Raw genomic sequence first — 16,964 nt, forward strand, 5'->3', positions numbered from 1 at the left:
AAATGTGCATTTGATTTTTTTTTTTTTTTTTTTACCCTTCAGACACCAGTGAAACACGTGGACGTGCCCCAGTTTGCAGGTGACCGGTGAGCACGGTCGGACTGAATGGCACGGTCTTCTCACTACGCACCCTTTTTGTTCTCACACGTTCTTTCTGAAAACGGGTCCCACTCACGTGGCGTTGGACGGGCGCCAGAGTAAACAGAATCAGAATGGCCCATGGCGGGACAGGACGTGATGCCAGCAAGGTGATCATGCCGAAACACCTACTGCGGCACACAAACACAGCCCCCAACGGGGATAATCATCACCCTTTCATTTTATTATCGATATGTCCATTTTTTTTTTAACAGTGATGTTCACACGCTATCTAATATGCCTGCTTCCTGTTAATAATCTATGATCACTATCACTGCTGTTCAAAACCGGTGTCTTACTATGCTGGAGACAGAAAGAGGCAATACCCCCACAGTCCGTTATCTTTGGACTAGTGAACTATTGATAAAATACGAGCGGATGGTCTTCCTGACAGCTGGCAACTGCTCTGTATGCACACAATTGCAGACAGGCTTAGCAACTTAAATTAGAGCAGTTAGATTAGACAGTAAATTAGATGAGCAATGTGGAGCAGCGGTGCGAAGCAGTGGGCAGAGCAGCAGTATGAAGCGGTGGTAAGAGCAGAAGTGTGGAGCAGTGTTCCGAGCAGAAGTGTGGAGTAGTGGTCAGAGCAGCAGTGTGGAGGAGTGTTCCGAGCAGCAGTGTGGAGCAGTGGTCAGAGCAGAAGTGTGGAGCAGTGATCACAACAGCAGTGTGGAGAAGTAGTCAGAGCAGCAGTGTGGAGCAGCGTTCCGAGCAGAAGTGTGGAGTAGTGGTTAGAGCAGCAGTACGGAGCAGCGATCACAGCAGCAGTGTGGTGCAATGGTCAGAGCAGAAGTGTGGAGCAGTGATCACAGCAGCAGTGTGGAGTAGTGGTCAGAGCAGCAATGTGGAGCAGTGTTCCGAGCAGAAGTGTGGAGTAGTGGTCAGAGCAGAAGAGTGGAGCAGTGGTCAGAGCAGTAGTGTCAAACAGTGGTCAGAGCAGCAGCCACAGATATAGTTGGTATATCTCTCACAACGGGCGATACAGTCATCGAAACACTCTGAAAATGCCCAATATATGGCAATTTCATCGTTGTCATCGTACCCGTGCATAAAAGCTACCAAAGTCCACGGAGGAAAAATCAATCAAGACCCTGAACATTTTCAAGTGAAGGGGGTTTGCCCCCTCGTATGAGCAGAAAGGGCATCTCAACGCAGGTTAATCGATATGCCCCTCCCGGAGATAAATGCGCCCTACTCTGGAAAAACAATCGCCTTGCTATCTAGAAACTGAAAGACGAGCAAAATACAGCAGAACATCACAGCAGAATAACTCGACGTTTCGTTGTTTTCCGCGTGAGATTGCGCAAGGTGGTTTTAAGTTCAGACACGCACGAAAGAAAGTCACCAGCAAACCTTTCTCATGTCTCATTTCAGGCGGTTTTAAGGAAAGATGCATGTGGCCCGAGAATGTACCCTGGATTGTGTGAGTTTGTGTGCCCGCGCGCGCGAGTGTGTGTGTGTGTGTGTTCCTTTTTTTAAATCAGCGAATTGTTTTTGGTTTTGGCTTGGTGCACAAACTTGTTTTTCTAGAGCCGCACCCTAACAATTCTCCATCTGGAGACGAAATGAGTTCGGGTCCGCTTCTTGTTTAACTTTCTATTAAAAACCGAGGATTATGCACGAGACTGGTTGCCCCTGAATGTCCCGCAAAAGCGCGTGCGCCCCCCACCCCCTCACGGAATGCCGTAATGCCAGTTCTGATGTCCACGCTCTTCTTCTGCTCAGTAAAACAAAGATTTCTGCTATTGAGATGTATGGAAATGCTGTCCTACTTTTCTCAGTAAAGGGCAGATTTTATTATGCGTTTTTATTGACATTTCGGGCTATGTTAGTTTTATTTATTTTGTTTTGATCTTTATGCTATTATCGCGAACTGAAGTGCACAAATTGGATTTGTCCGCCCTGAAGCCACCGTTTATATCTAATGGAATAGTGTCGAAATTGTGACACTAATTATATTTTTCTACGAATTCTCACGTATGTCATCAGCTCTTTAAGTAGCAATGTTACTCAAATCCTGTGCGAGGAAGGCAATTGGTCTTCAGCTAACAAAGTGATTTGGCCAAATTCAACCTAAATTTGAACCTCGTTCCGCCCCGGGTTCCAAAGAACGTTATGTTTCTTAATACTCTTCATGATTCGCCTCTTCCTATTAAACATACTCCCAACACGAGACTCGCTAAACTTCAGTAAATTTGCAACGAGACGTGTGTTCATGCGAAACTCCGGTGTTAAAATAGTTGGCAAAACTGAAATCTAAACAGAAACAAACATAAAAGGGAGGATTCAGTACCTTAATCTGTTTCCTTCCCAAAAAACTTTGGACGGATCCAGAGTTTAATTTGTTGATGTGGAGTCCTCTTCATCAACGCGAAACACGAAACGTGGATCCTCCGCGAAGTTCTCCATTAGTTAGTTACTCCGTCCCGTTCGCGACTTCAGGTAAATCATTTCCGCAAAATGAACTGCACCATGCCACGATAATAGGGCCTGCACTGTTTGGCGTTTTATTTTTTTCTGGCGTCGCCTCTCCAGTTGCCCAATCGCTTTACATGCTGACGCCCTGTAAAACTGTTCCGAATGAAAAAAAAAATGCTGGGTATACTGCATACCTACATGTTGCTATCCAAACAGGTGAGGACACGAAACACCTTAAAGGAAAATGTTTGTGCCTCTTTAGTTAAGTTTTACCTCCCTCTAGTGGCTAGTATAGGTAATCGCCAGATAAACACAGGTCAAAAAGTAAGAAACACCCTTATTAAACTTATTAAACCAGTATGAAATCATATGGCAAGAAATAGCTTCCGTGTATTAGATTTAGTTATGCATACATTTATACATTGTAGAATACACTGTAAAATTACATACTTTTATATTTCTCAATAAACATAAATGTCCACCGTAATTGATATATTATGCTCAATATAAATATGTAAGGTATAAATTAGCATTAACGCCATTGGCATTTAGCAGGCACTCTTGTCCAGAGCAGCGTTTTTATATAGTATCAATTAACAACAATGATACATAGCATTCACGTATGCAATACTGAATGTATTTATGTTAAGTACCTCACTCATGGGTACAATGGCAGCGCCCTACCTGGGAATCAAACCTGCAACCTCTTTAGGTTATAAGCCCAGCTCCTTTTACCATCACACTGCACTGCATGTGAATGTGCTGAAGTATGTTTTCATTGCATAACTATATAGGCATTGTATTCCGTCACAAAGGTAGGTTTACGACACAGAATCCTGGTCTGTCGGTGGGTTGGGAATAAGCAGCTGAATGAGGCAAAACTTTTCTCTCGTTTGAAACCCCTCCAGTGTTTTGCAGCTATAATTTTCACTCCATAATGCAGAGCAATCGCTGGCAGTTGATGGCTGTTTGTCTCTCACAGAAATTTGAGGTCTGGCTTTAGGCCTAATCTTCACTTGAGCAAGAACCCCCCCCCGTCTCTCTCTCTCTCTTTCTCATTCTCTCTCTCTCTCTCTCTCTCTCACTGAGATGTGTTTTGGGTTGGATGTGGAAGAGAACAGTATATCTCCCCAGCTCAGCTTAATTCATGCACTTCTGGGGGAGGGGTGGCAGGAGGAAGCTGGGGCGGCAGTTCTCTGGTTTATCTAAATATAACCTGCCTTCCCCCCCTGCTGGGCCCAGAAATGGACAGCATGGAGACAGGTCAGCACTGCCGTGAGTAATGTCGGAGTGCCTGCCCACCCCCACCCTCCTGTCTCACTCTGCCTCTCAGCTAGCCCTGCATGGGGTGTGGGGAGGGTGGGGGGGGAGGGCATATCCTTGTGCCAAGCAGCTTGTGTACCGCCACCCCCGCCCCCCCCCCCCCCCCAGTCTCGAAACCCTATTTATTAATAAACACAAACAGAGTCACAGAGATCCTGGAGACGCACAGCAGCACGATCAGAGAGCAAACACAGGAAACACTCCTTTCTTTCTCTCCACTTTCTCTTCACCTTCTCTCCTCTTTCTCTTTCCTCCCTATCTCCCTCTCTCCTTCTCCACGTTCTGCTGGGACAGCTGGGCTCCGGGCTGCGGCCTAAAAGCCAAGAGGGGTGTGTGGAAACAGACCCTGGGTTTTTGGGAAGAGGTGTCTCCTCTGTATCGGCTCTTGTTGGGGGTGGAGGGGGGGTGGGGGCGGCTTCGGGCCATGGCAGGACTGCACTGACAGGAGTAAACATCCGAGTCTAAGCACATTCAGCTTGTGTCGCGTACCTAGAGGTAAGCTCAGACTGTGCTGAGGCACCTGTGCGCCTCACCTGGGGTGGGGTGGGGGATGGGGGGGATCCCAGTTCCTGCTTTCATTTCATTGGGCACAGGTCTGTGTCGCGGCTGTGGTGTTTCTTAAATGCTCACTGCTGTAGTTCCTGCCAGCATAGACAGCCATCTTGGGTGAAATGCGCTGTACACTATGTGAAATGCAACTGTGTTGTGTGCGAAATCCGCTGTATTTTACATGAAATAACCCTGTATGTTATATGACTCATGCTGTGCATTGTTGGTTAGTCAGAGAAGCCTGGGCAGGCAGGATTTAATCTTGGACTACTTTACTACTGCATTACCCATGATCCTCTGCGCAAGGCGGCTGATCGCGAACGGGCGAGGCTTCTGTCGGAATGCGCCGCGAATCTTCCCGAGGCGTCCGCGCCCTGCGCCCGAACGCACCTGCGGAGGTTTTCACGCACGCCCCCCCGGTCCGACCGTACGTCGGACGCCGCGTACGATACAGGAATTCAAGACGCTAGATATAGCTCTGCAGGAGCAGTGCCCCAGAATCCCGATTTATATCTCTTTAAAAAATCTTACCTCTGGGAGAACGAAGCCCTCGATCTCGGCTCTCAGAGCGGAACGGGCCCGAGTCACAGCCGTGCCGTTTTTCGTAGAAACCGATGTACCCGTTCGTTACGCCGGCCCGAGGCCCGGTGATGATAGCGTCTCGTCTCGACACGTTTCGCGCGCTGCTGGTTTTTTGCTCAAGCTAAGTCTAGCCTGAGCCCGGGCAGCGAAGAGCCTTAGCTCTCCGCTCAAAGCGGCGCATCTTCAAAGCAAAACCGCTGGCCGAAAGCTTCCGGTCCCCTTGCCACCGCAAACGTGTTCAAAAAAATGCACAGGCTAATGCTGCTTTACAGTTTTTTCTTCATACAAGCATACAATGAAACATAAAGCTATGTATTTATACAGTATATTGGGTTTAAATATGCCAACACATTTCTTAGTAAACATGTTGCTATTTTCAACTGAATTACCCTCCGCATGATTGAGAGGTCAAATATATTCAGTTGATGTTTTGAGGTAAGAGCTGTTCTTAACTCTCAGTGAAATAATAATAATAATAATAATAATAATAATAAATTTATTTGTATAGCGCTGTTCATGAACTCAAAGACGCTTTACAATAGGTGGTACATGCATACATATATACATACATACATTGAAACATACAATTCAGAAAAAAAAAAAAGGCATCTTCCTCTTCCTATTTCTCAGGCGGGCGATGGAGGCCGGTGAGCCGCTGCGGGTGAAGGAGGAGGAAGAAGAGGCGAACCGCGCCTCGGAGTCGGACGCGAGCGGGAAAGGGGAGGGGCCTGACGACGGGTGGCCCCCGACGGAGGAGCGTGTGAGGGAGGTGCTGTCCCAGGTGGAGAGGCGCTCGAAGGAGGTGGTGTCCTACATGGAGGGGTGCCTGGAAGAGGCGGGGCCCCGGTTCGAGGGGTGCATCGGCGAGGTGAAGCTCCTGGAGCTGCAGCGGGACGCGCGGGTCGCACAGCTGCTGCTGCTGGAGCAGCCAATGGCGCGGGCCACGCAGGCGCTGAGGGCGGAGCTTGGCAAGGCCCGTAAACTCCTCACGCGGGCGGAGCTGGAGAGGCAGAGCCTGCAGGAGCAGGTGTGGCAGGTGAAGAGGCGGCTCTTCCTGGTTGCCAGGGACTGCATCCAGAGCCAGGTCACGCTGGCAACCCAGCAACACGAGGTGGCGCAATTTGCAATCACACAGGTAAACAGGTAACCCAAACTCACACACACCTGAGTACAATACCCAAATACGGCACCGAACAGTACACCAAACACACATACACAGACACACACACACACACGCATAATGAGCTCCATAACATTTGGGACAAATGATTTCTTCAAATAATTCAAATAAAAAGTGTGCATTCTCAGCTTTTATTTAAGAATATTTTTACACACGTCAGTTTCACCTTGTAGAAATTACAGCACCTTCTGACCCACCATTTGAATGAATTGGCTAATTCTCCAGGTGAAAATGGGCACAATCCCCCGTTGATGGTGGGTACTATTCCCCAGGTGGCGATGGGTTAAATCCCTAGGTGGTGATGGGTTATATCCCCAGGTGGTGATGCATTAAATCCCCGGGTGATGATGGGATATATCCCCTGGGGGCGATGGGTTTAATCTCAGGTGGTGATGGGTTGAATCCCCAGATGGTGATGGGTTTTGTCCCCAGGTGGTGATTGGTTAAATACCCAGGTGGTCATGGGTTGAATCCCCGGGTGGTGGTTAAAACCCCCGTTGGTGATGGGTTCTTTTTCTGCTCCTCAGGAGGAGCTGACAGTGCAGATCCAGGAGCTGACGGAGGAGGCGTCTCAGCTGCGGGAGGAGCAGCAGGATCAGCTGCGGGCGGTGCGGGAGCAGGCCCAGGCAGCGGGCCGACGGCGGCGACCCCGCAGCGACCTCACGCACTGCCGTCGCTTCTCCCTGGACCTCCAGCAGTACCTGCGGGGTGGGGTCCAGGCTCTGGAGCAGCACTACGAGCCCCGGCTCCTGGCCCTGCTCCGGAGGAGGCAGTGGGGGGAGGAGGCGCTGCGGAGGCAGAGGGAGGAGGCGAAGGACCTGAGGGTCCGCATCGCGCCTCTGAGGGAGGAGGTCCAGGCCCTGGAGCTCCAGAGAGCCTGTATGGAGGAGAGGGTCGCCCTCATGGAACGGGAGAGGGAGGAGAATGTGGCGCAGTACCGGGTAAGGAGGGCAGGGGGCAGTAATGGGGCACTTGGGTGGGCACGGGTGGGGGCTTGACTAGCACTATCAGGACTCCTCTGCAGGGTTACCCCCAATCTATTATCACTCACATGTGTCTCCTGTGTCTTGATCTTCTGGCACATTCAGGTTGCACTTGCATCTTCATCTTGACGTTGTAGCTCTTTATCGTATGTCTTGTAATCATCGCAAGATACATGACATGGGGGGGGTACATGACATGGGGGTTGTGAAGGGGTACGGATGAATGTTGAGCAGAACTGGTGGGTGGGTGTGGGATATTGGGGCGGAGATTGGCTAGTGGAGTAGGGGTCAGCAAATTGGTGAGGGCACCCTTATGGAAGTGGATATATTTTTAAATATATGGGGGGGGGGGTGGGTAGGGTTAGAATTAGGGTTAATCAAGACAGCGTGGAATGGATGGCGGAGGAGAGAAGGTACGGGGGTGTGGGGGTGTGGGGGTGTGGGGGGGCTGGGGAGAGATATGAAGGAGCCTTTGCGGGTTTGTGGGTGCTCTGAGGAAACCAGTGGAAAATCTGGCTGGTGACATGCTGTCCTCTGTGGTGATTGGCTGGTGAGGTATTATCCTCTGTAGTGATTTGCTGGTGATGTGTTATTCTCTGTGGCGATTGGCTAGTGAGGTAATGTCCTTTGTGGCGATTGGCTGGTGACATGTCCTCTGTGGGGATTGGCTCTCTCCATCTCCTCCCAGGAAGCCCTGGAGGTACTGGAGCAGAGTCTACATGACTTGAAGACGGAGGTTCAGGTGCAGAAGAAGACAAATGAAGCAATGGAGAACCTCAAGAACAGCCTGTCCAAGGAGCTGGACGTCCACAGGTGAGCGTGAGCACACCTGTACCTGGCCACACCTGTCTCACAGCACACCTGTACCTGGCCACACCTGTCTCACAGCACACCTGTACCTGGCCACACCTGTCTCACAACACACCTGTACCTGGCCACACCTGTCTCACAGCACACCTCTACCTGGCCACACCTGTCTCTCAGCACACCTCTACCTGGCCACACCTGTCTCTCAGCACACCTCTACCTGGCCACACCTGTCTCACAGCACACCTGTACCTGGCCACACCTGTCTCTCAGCACACCTCTACCTGGCCACACCTATCTCACAGCACACCTGTACCTGGCCACACCTGTCTCACAGCACATCTGTATCTTACATAACCTGTCTCACAGGACACCTCTACCTGGCCACACCTGTCTCACAGCACACCTGTACCTGGCCACACCTGTCTCTCAGCACACCTCTACCTGGCCACACCTGTCTCACAGCACACCTCTACCTGGCCACACCTGTCTCTCAGCACACCTCTACCTGGCCACACCTGTCTCACAGCACACCTGTACCTGGCCACACCTGTCACACAGTACATCTGTATCTTACATAACCGGTCTCACAGCACTTCTGTGTTTTATATAAATCTACATAATCTCACGGCGCACCTGTATCAGATCACAACCCTCTGATTGGAGAACAGGGGTTTTTGAAGGCACCTTTTGTTTGGCAGCATCAGTTATTGGAAGTTGTACAGCAAATATTTTTTTCTGGAATTTCTCAGAACAAAGACACACACTCTTATCTCTTCACAGGAAGTTTGGGGAAGTGTACGGAACGCCCCGGATTCCCTCTCAGGTGGGGTTGGAAACTGGGTCGCTCGAAACGCTCCGCAGATGAGATCATTCAAAATTTCTAAATTTTCCTCCTTGTGCAATCAAAAAAATATATATATCTGTGAAATGCTGTTAACCTTTCCACAGAGACACAGACACTTATTACACATATCACATATGCAGGCCTGGATTACAATGTTCTGGGATTTTCAGTTTTGTCGACAAGTCAAAACACACCTGTTCAGCCTTGATCCTGTTGGCTGGATCCAGGAAGTTTCTTTAACCCAGATAATAGGCTTCCCGGGTCTTGGGGATCCACACTGTTTCTTGCTGGGTTTGTCCTTTCAGATCCAAGAATCTCCTGGCGAGATGAGCTCTGAACTCCGAAATCAATTGCTTTAATTAATCGCGTCAGTGCCGAGCAACAAAGAAAACCAGCAATGGGGCTGTGGCGCTCCTGGACCAGGATTACAGACCTCTGCCTATGACCCTGCCCTCACCACAAGCATTAGCTGATGTAATTCTACTTACAAAGGTCTTGATTGAAGACTGTGATTAGTTAATACTTGAATCAGGAGTCATGGTGCTGGGCTAAAAAAAAAAAGAAAAATCTGCACCATCCAATCTGCACCGCCTTTTTGGATGGCCAATCAGTGATTTACATTAGTCACTTAAGTGCTGAAACACCAAGACCAACAGGCACTTGGGGGCTTCCAGGACTGAAGTTAAACTTGCTGATACAGCACCCCCTCCAGGACTGGAGGTAAACCTGCAGGCACAGCATCTCCCTCCAGGCCTGGAGTTAAACTTGCAAACACAGCGCCCCCTCCAGGACTGGAGTTTAACGTGCAGACACAGCACCACCTCCAGGACTGGAGTTAAACCTGCAGACACAGCACCACCTCCAGGACTTGAGTTAAACCTGCAGACACAGCGCCCCCTCCAGAACTGGAGTTAAACCTGCAGACACAGCGCCCCCTCCAGGACTGGAGTTAAACCTGCAGACACAGCGCCCCCTCCATGACTGGTGTCGAACACCCCTGGCTTTATGAAGCATTATGAAATTATTACTAATATGATATATACATTGATCTCATGCCCATACATTGGGCACTACCACATGTTGCAACTCAATACAGCTTTTTAAAAAAGGAAAGAGGACATTTGTAAACTATACAATAGCATCAGTGGTACATATGCTTGTCTGTCCGTAGGCCTGTTGCCTCTGATTGGATGAATGATTTTCTATAAGGACAGGAGAATAAGGTTTCATAAACGCTATAATGGGTGGGGCTACAGTGAGCTGTCAATCTTTGACTCACTTAAACCAATCAAATGGCATTGCTTTCCACAGCAGAACATGCATGGCTGAAACCTGCAAGTCCATATGATTTTTGTAGTTCTGCCCATTTTTGGTTTAAGGAAGGCTCATACTCCAAACTCTATGTGTGTATGACTGTGTGACTTCCTGTTTTGTACACCCATATTTGGCATTGCAGTTATGAAATGAGCTCATTATGCATTTGCACTCATGTGTCTTTATTATCTAATAAATAATCAATAAGGTCATACAAACAGTATTAACTATTTAAAAGGCATCACATTTAGTTTATTGAAGCCAATCAAGAGGATATTTAATGAAGTGGGATTCAGGAGTTTGGCAACAAATAACATTTGGAAATATTTTAAATTGGATGAAATCTGACTGAACAAAAGTCCCACTTTGTGAATAAGGCAGTGCACCCCCTGGGCTTTAAACCTGCAACCTCACAAGCTTCTCTTCCCACAACACTTTACGCGGAACCGTTTCATTATGACATCACTACTCTATTTACATAGAGCGAGAGTGGACAGCACACTTCCTGTTGAACGGGGACTGTGATGATCGAGCAGCCAATCACAGGCCTGTTTGCCATAGTGCTCATGGAGCCAATGTGCCTCGCTGTTTATCATGAATGTGTAGTCTGCTCACATCGGGTTTGCACATCTTAATTTCTTTTTAAAAATACCTTTCAGAGGTAGTGCATTGGGTGACAGCAGGATTTGGCTGTGATGTTTGGTTATGTTGGTGGCAGAGTATGGAAGGAGCACCAATGTAGTATAATGGGTAAGGAAATGAACTGACGTTGTACCGTTGATCTTCAGTGGAATAGAATGTAATGTAATGCAAAGAGCTGCAGAGAGACGGTGGTGAATCAAAGGGTCATGCTGCGGAGTTCACAGCATACACACACACACACACGCATGCACACACAGGCATGCACACAGGCACACACACACAGGCGTGCACACAGGCACACACACACACACACACACAAACACATGCATGCACGTTTAACGGCGGATAATCTGAGCGCAAAGTAAGGCGCATGGTTCAAAGGGGTTGTCTCTTAATTAATCATAGGTGTGTTTTTGGCATAACATGAAATAAATCAGTGTCATCTCTCATTCCCTTTAAAAGCCAGGTGCACTTGCACTTTGGCGGATTGCTATTATACAGCCGGATTTGTCAAGTATTCTGATAAATATTCTGATAAATATGACTAACCATTATGACATGTATCTTTTTTTAAATACCGCGCGTTGTGCACCCGCCTATGTAGGCGCATATTACTATCTTAATGCGCCGTTAAAATAACAGTAAAATACTGCACCATTCACTTGAGACTAGGTTTCTGTTGGTCAATCGCACAATTTCTTTCCACTGCCTCAAGATAGCAATGCGCCAACAATGCGCCTGACCACACCTCATTTTAAGACGTCTCAGTGCACAGCAGCACCACCCTGTGGCCAACCGCAGAACTCGCACTCCACCTGTATTTTACCCATAATATATTTACCTCTCTTTAAATAAAAAGATATATTATATATAAGGTTATTATGAGCAAACATACAAAAATTATGGCTGCTTCACAATAATACAACACTTAAAGAAATAAATACTGCTAAATATTATTTTATAATGTGTCAGTGCTGCTTTTGGGTCACATGACCACTGCAATATACCGCACTGACCAGTACATCAGGGACAGACTGTGTAAGGCTAACAAACAACGTGAACAGGTGTGCATTTCAAACAATGTCTTTATTAAACGTTAGAGATGCAGTCATTCAAAGATACATATTCACGCGAAATACAGGTTTAAAAAGACAAGCTAAAAAGAGTTTTAAGAATTCAGTGTTGGTAATGAAACACTACATTGTTCAACTTCCAAGTCGCAGCAAAAGCATCAATCAAAACAGGTCAGGGTTTATAAATACACTTTGGTTAAGAGTTCTACCACTCAGAACAAGCATCCCACAGTGATCAGAGGTACAGAAAGTGACCCAAACGACTGTGTAAAGAGTTGAGTGGAGCCGTCATATTCCACAGAGGAGTGGGTGTGTGAGTGTAAGACCCTGCATGACGCTTTGGCTGCATGATCGACATCAAAATCCAAAATCAACCTTGACAAGGAAGCAAAGTAGACTCTCTCTCTACAGACTGAAGGGTGAAAGGTTTGTGGGCTTATCGATGTCATGGTGCACATTCCAATGTTGAAACCAGTGTCAGATGGGTTTGAATAGACCGTGTGGTCAGAAAAGGAGTCAACCCAGTTTCGTGTGTGTGTGTGTGTGTGTGTGTGTGTTAAATCAGTTCATAATGAGATCAAGATGAATGTGATTACAGGCTGTTTGAGCAGGGGTGACCTCTGTCTGGCTGTGCACTGCAGTGTTTAGTATTGCCAGCTGCTCCACACACAGGCCACCAGGGCGGCGCTAGCAGCAGCAGTCAGAGATAGCTGGACAGAGCCAGCCCCGCTGACCACTGGGTTGCACTTGTCTGTGATGCAGCAGGTGCGGGTGACCGTGTACATGGCGCCCAAAATTGTGCCGTTGGTGGTGGAGTTGCAGGCGGCGGAGTCAAGGCAGCCCTGAGTGTTGAAGCCCAGGAATCCGGAGATGGAGGGAAACTCTGTCGGGAGGGAAAGGGGGGGGGGGGGGGGGGGGGGGTGCTCAGTAGTCACTGTGATGCCACTTCTTGCTGAACTGCTTTCATTGGCTCCATTAGAAATCAATGTAATACTGCATTTAATCTCAATGTTTTTTTATTGCTAAATATTCCAATCAAGGAACAGGGTTTACAGTTCATGTAACATTCATAATTCTATAGGTTAATTTGTCATTGTAACTACTAAATCAAGGATTAATATTTCCAGTGCATTCAAGCTTACTGATGTATAATGACACATCTTAACATTAAATCAAGACAAAGTTTTATGATTAGGGATATCAGTAAAAAGATATGAATTTGTATAAATGGATTGTGCACAGAAAGAAAGTAAGCATTGCAGGATAAGTATATCTGCACTATGCCTATAATAAGGGGGGGGGGGCAGTCTGCAGGTGGGGGTACAGGTGTCCCTACCTGCTTTTGCAGTGTAGCAGTTGGGTGCCGAGGCATCACATTCCACAGAGTCAGGGTTCAGACATGTTCCAAAAAGGCCCACACTGCACTGGTTACAGGTCAAAGCTGAGGGGGGAAATGGGATCATTTTAATGACCGACCACAAACACTAAGTCACAGCACCATCTCCCCCCCACAGCAAAGTTACAGCACCACCACCCCACAGCAAAGTTACAGCACCACCACCCCACAGCAAAGTCACAGCACCACCACCCCACAGCAAAGTCACAGCACCACCACCCCACAGCAAAGTCACAGCACCATCACCCCACAGCAAAGTTTACTTACGTTTTCTAAACACTGTGGACCGAGAGAGGAGACAGCAAGAGAGGAGAGAGCAAGAGAGATACAATTTAGGCTACTAATCCGTGCTCACAAATTTGTAGTAACGACAAGATCATCCACTTCACCACCCCACAGCAAAGTTTACTTACTTTGTATAGCCACTGTGGACCGAGAGAGGAGACAGCAAGAGAGGAGAGAGCAAGAGAGATACAATTTAGGCTACTAATCCGTGCTCACAAATTTGTAGTAACGACAAGATCATCCACTTCACCACCCACCCACGCGCACACACAAGCAATGACGGTGATCAGATGAGTCGGTTATCTTGGCGTTGTACAATATCTTTGCCGTGCAAAGTTATTTTTAGACAATTTCACGACTTTCATTATATACACCTCGGAAAAAATACAGAGGTCCTGACCTCGGTGACCTCAATGGTGGGTACGGCCATGCCCACAGCAAGGTTACAGCACCACCACCCCACAGCAAAGTTACAGCACCACCTCCCCACAGCAAAGTCACAGCATCACCTCCCCACAGCAAAGTTTACTTACTTTGTATAGCCACTGTGGACCGAGAGAGGAGACAGCAAGAGAGGAGAGAGCAAGAGAGATACAATTTAGGCTACTAATCCGTGCTCACAAATTTCCACATCAATACTCCGAGGTGGGTAACTCGGCTTCAAAGAGTAAAAAGACTGACCATGTATTTGCTCCACCACCATGCACTAAACCAGCTGATTACAATAATTAGGTCTCCCATCATGCTGAAGAGTTATGCTAATTAGAGTCAGCTGGTTTAGTGCATGGTGGTGGAGCAAATACATGGTCAGTCTTTTTACTCTTTGAAGCCGGGTTACCCACCTCTGTCAATACTTTTGGGTAATAGTGGTGTCCACTTTTATCGATAATTATTGTAAGAGTGTAAATGGTTATTATAGCAGTATAGCTTAATGTCTGGCATGCCTGAAAGGTTTTGACTGATAACCCCGCCTTTTGCCCTCCTATTAGCCTGTCCATTAAGTAAATACGATTGAAGGAACTGATCGAAAACATTTCGCTGTTTGCGAGACTCGAACAGAAAACGGTTTGCCATGATATCATTCACGCATCCACAAGCCCCTGGTCGGTCTTGGGTCTTGGGGTGTGGCCGATATTCGTTGATGCTATCAACTGTTTAACTGGTTATGGGAGTTTTGGCGGACTGGTTTTAACAGTAGGCTATCGATTGCTGGAAGAGAACATTCCGAATTCTCTCAGGACGTGAGAACTGCCGTGTCTCGTTAAGCAAACTTTATTTCGCCAACCTTGATGTCCGCAGTCCGCACGCGACCGAGGGCTTCACAGTATCCGCTGCCTAAGACCACAGTATCATTTTGGTGTCCAAATAGGCTGCATTTTTGCTGTACAAACAGTCTATTAGGTCAGTGCTGGATCCAAATTCATATCGGCCTCCTGTGAACAGGATGAACGATTTGGTGCCTTTGTGTGTGTTTATTTCCTGTGGGTGGGGTGTGGTTATAGTTTTTATTTATTTCGGAGAAGAGAATGGATGTAGTAATAAATTCACCTTTCTTATTTCCGCTTGAAATAAGACATGTGGATTAAATTCTGTCAGTTGTAGAATGCATTGACATTTTGAAATAGAAGTTGGGCTCCCATTACGAACGTAATGAGCACGCCTCGCGTGTGAATTTAATGTCTGCATTGGTATGAGCAGACAACGAAACAAAGAACTGACAGACCAATGGTTTGTTTCTAAGATGTTGTAACCTCTTCCAAATACATGCACGCCTGAAGCCAGTGGGAACACACATCAAGATATGCGTGGCATGTCATGCAAGATCCAGTGATACCTGACTGCAAAAACTAAAACCAGAGGATCCTGTTGCTCATCAGCACCTGGGTTACCTGATTTACCAGATATCTGATTTAAACCGGGAACATCAAACTTAAGTCCTGGAGCAGTGGTTCCCAACCACCGTCCTGGAGATTCCCTGTAGTATGCCGGTTTTGTTCCAATCACAGGTGCAATCCCAGATTTTTTTCCCCACAAGGTGTTCATTTTTGCTTATTAGGTGCTTTTCATGTTAAGATGGATTATCCACCCTCTTAAGGAACATTGGTCCAGTTACACAGACACATATTAGGGCTAGCACTAGCCAATTCAATTTTGAGTGGAGATTCTCCATACAAAACTCCAGGACTTAGCTTAATATGCATCTGTGAAACCAGGCCATGTCAGAAACAGCCATGTATGCCATGTAGTTCACGTTGTGCTTAGTGTGGTATATTGCAGTCAGTTACATAAAAAGAGACAAAAAAAAAAGTTTTAACTGATTGTGGTGTGGGGATGGCTGGTTTAAGCAGCCACACCTGCCCTGGGTCAAGCTAATTAGACCTGGCCAATTGGATAATTGGTTAAGAATTAGATAATTGGCCCCAGGAACAGGAGTGGCTGCACCTGTGCGTAGTGCGGTAATCACTGCGCACAGGTTAAATCTGCCATCCCCACCCACACAAGGGAGCTTCGGTCATGACTGTTACATCTGCTCACTTTGGCTGTAAGATCTTGCCAAACCCTTGTAAATAAATCTGGACTGTTGGAACATCATCTCCCTGTGTCTCTGTGCTGGAGGGCCCCTAGGAAAGCCACTTCGGTGGCCTGTGGCAGGTGTGTTTGCCACACTGATCAAATTAAAGACTCAGATCAAATCAAATCAATAGTATTTAATAATTCTCTCCTCACCAAACCTAATGCCCCCCCCCCCAGCCCAGCCCAGCCCAGCCCAGCCCAGCCCAGCCCAGCCCCGCCCCCTCCCCCTCCATGCGGGGCATAACCTGAGGCCACGAAACTCACCTGAATGGCAGATCTTAACAGGCAGTGTGTGTCCATAGTGGTCACCCGAAGAAGAGAAGAACAGACCCTATTCACACGGAGCTAATCTCTCCCCCCAATACAGTGTTTCTCAACCCTGGTTCCAACTGTAGTGACAAGCCCTCTATTGCAACGAGTTGCTAATTTTTCCAGTGTTTTTGCACGTAACGAAGGACAAATTGCCCTCCTACAGCCACCGTAAGCCAGAAATCGCTATGTATGCCCTTAAAAATAATGCTCCATATTCATATCCGAAGAAATTCAATCGGTCAGACTGACTTGTGCCTTCATTTACTGCGCTGTATGCACTATATGGTACATAATGGAAACCTGAGTAAAATGGAGTAAAACTGACAGCAAATGGCAACAAGCCAAACCTCTATTGCGGTAAAGTAAGTTTAACCACACAATCAGGGTAGAGGACATTTTTCAGCCACCTTAGTTGATCAAGAGATTGGCTATGACACAAACCAGCACAGACTACACAGTGGATCTCCAGGACCAGGGTTGAGCAGCGCTGCTCTCATCTTTACATTACACTACAGGCATTTAGCAGACGCTCTTATCA

General features: G+C 47.4%; 2 protein-coding genes across 3 annotated transcripts in view; one reads left to right on the top strand and one right to left on the bottom strand.

Moving 5' to 3' along the window:
* Positions 1–2,767, bottom strand: part of LOC118210438 (uncharacterized protein KIAA1522-like) — a 54,750-nt gene extending 51,983 nt beyond the window's left edge. The window contains exon 1 of one of the 2 annotated variants that reach the window (XM_035386642.1): positions 2,435–2,767. The gene's annotated coding sequence lies outside the window, so the exon portion shown is untranslated. The remainder of the gene's footprint in view (positions 1–2,434) is intronic. The other variant, XM_035386633.1, reaches the window with a different exon arrangement.
* Positions 64–9,606, top strand: LOC118210449 (syncoilin-like). The gene is made up of 6 exons (XM_035386664.1): positions 64–671; positions 5,644–6,148; positions 6,721–7,134; positions 7,865–7,989; positions 8,767–8,809; positions 9,136–9,606. Exons 1-6 carry the CDS (start codon positions 661–663, stop codon positions 9,187–9,189), a joined length of 1,152 nt encoding a protein of 383 aa, XP_035242555.1. The 5' UTR covers positions 64–660; the 3' UTR covers positions 9,190–9,606.
* Positions 9,607–16,964: the final 7,358 nt, after the last annotated feature.

This window comes from Anguilla anguilla, chromosome 1 (assembly GCF_013347855.1).
Source record: "Anguilla anguilla isolate fAngAng1 chromosome 1, fAngAng1.pri, whole genome shotgun sequence".
Lineage (NCBI taxonomy): Eukaryota > Metazoa > Chordata > Actinopteri > Anguilliformes > Anguillidae > Anguilla > Anguilla anguilla.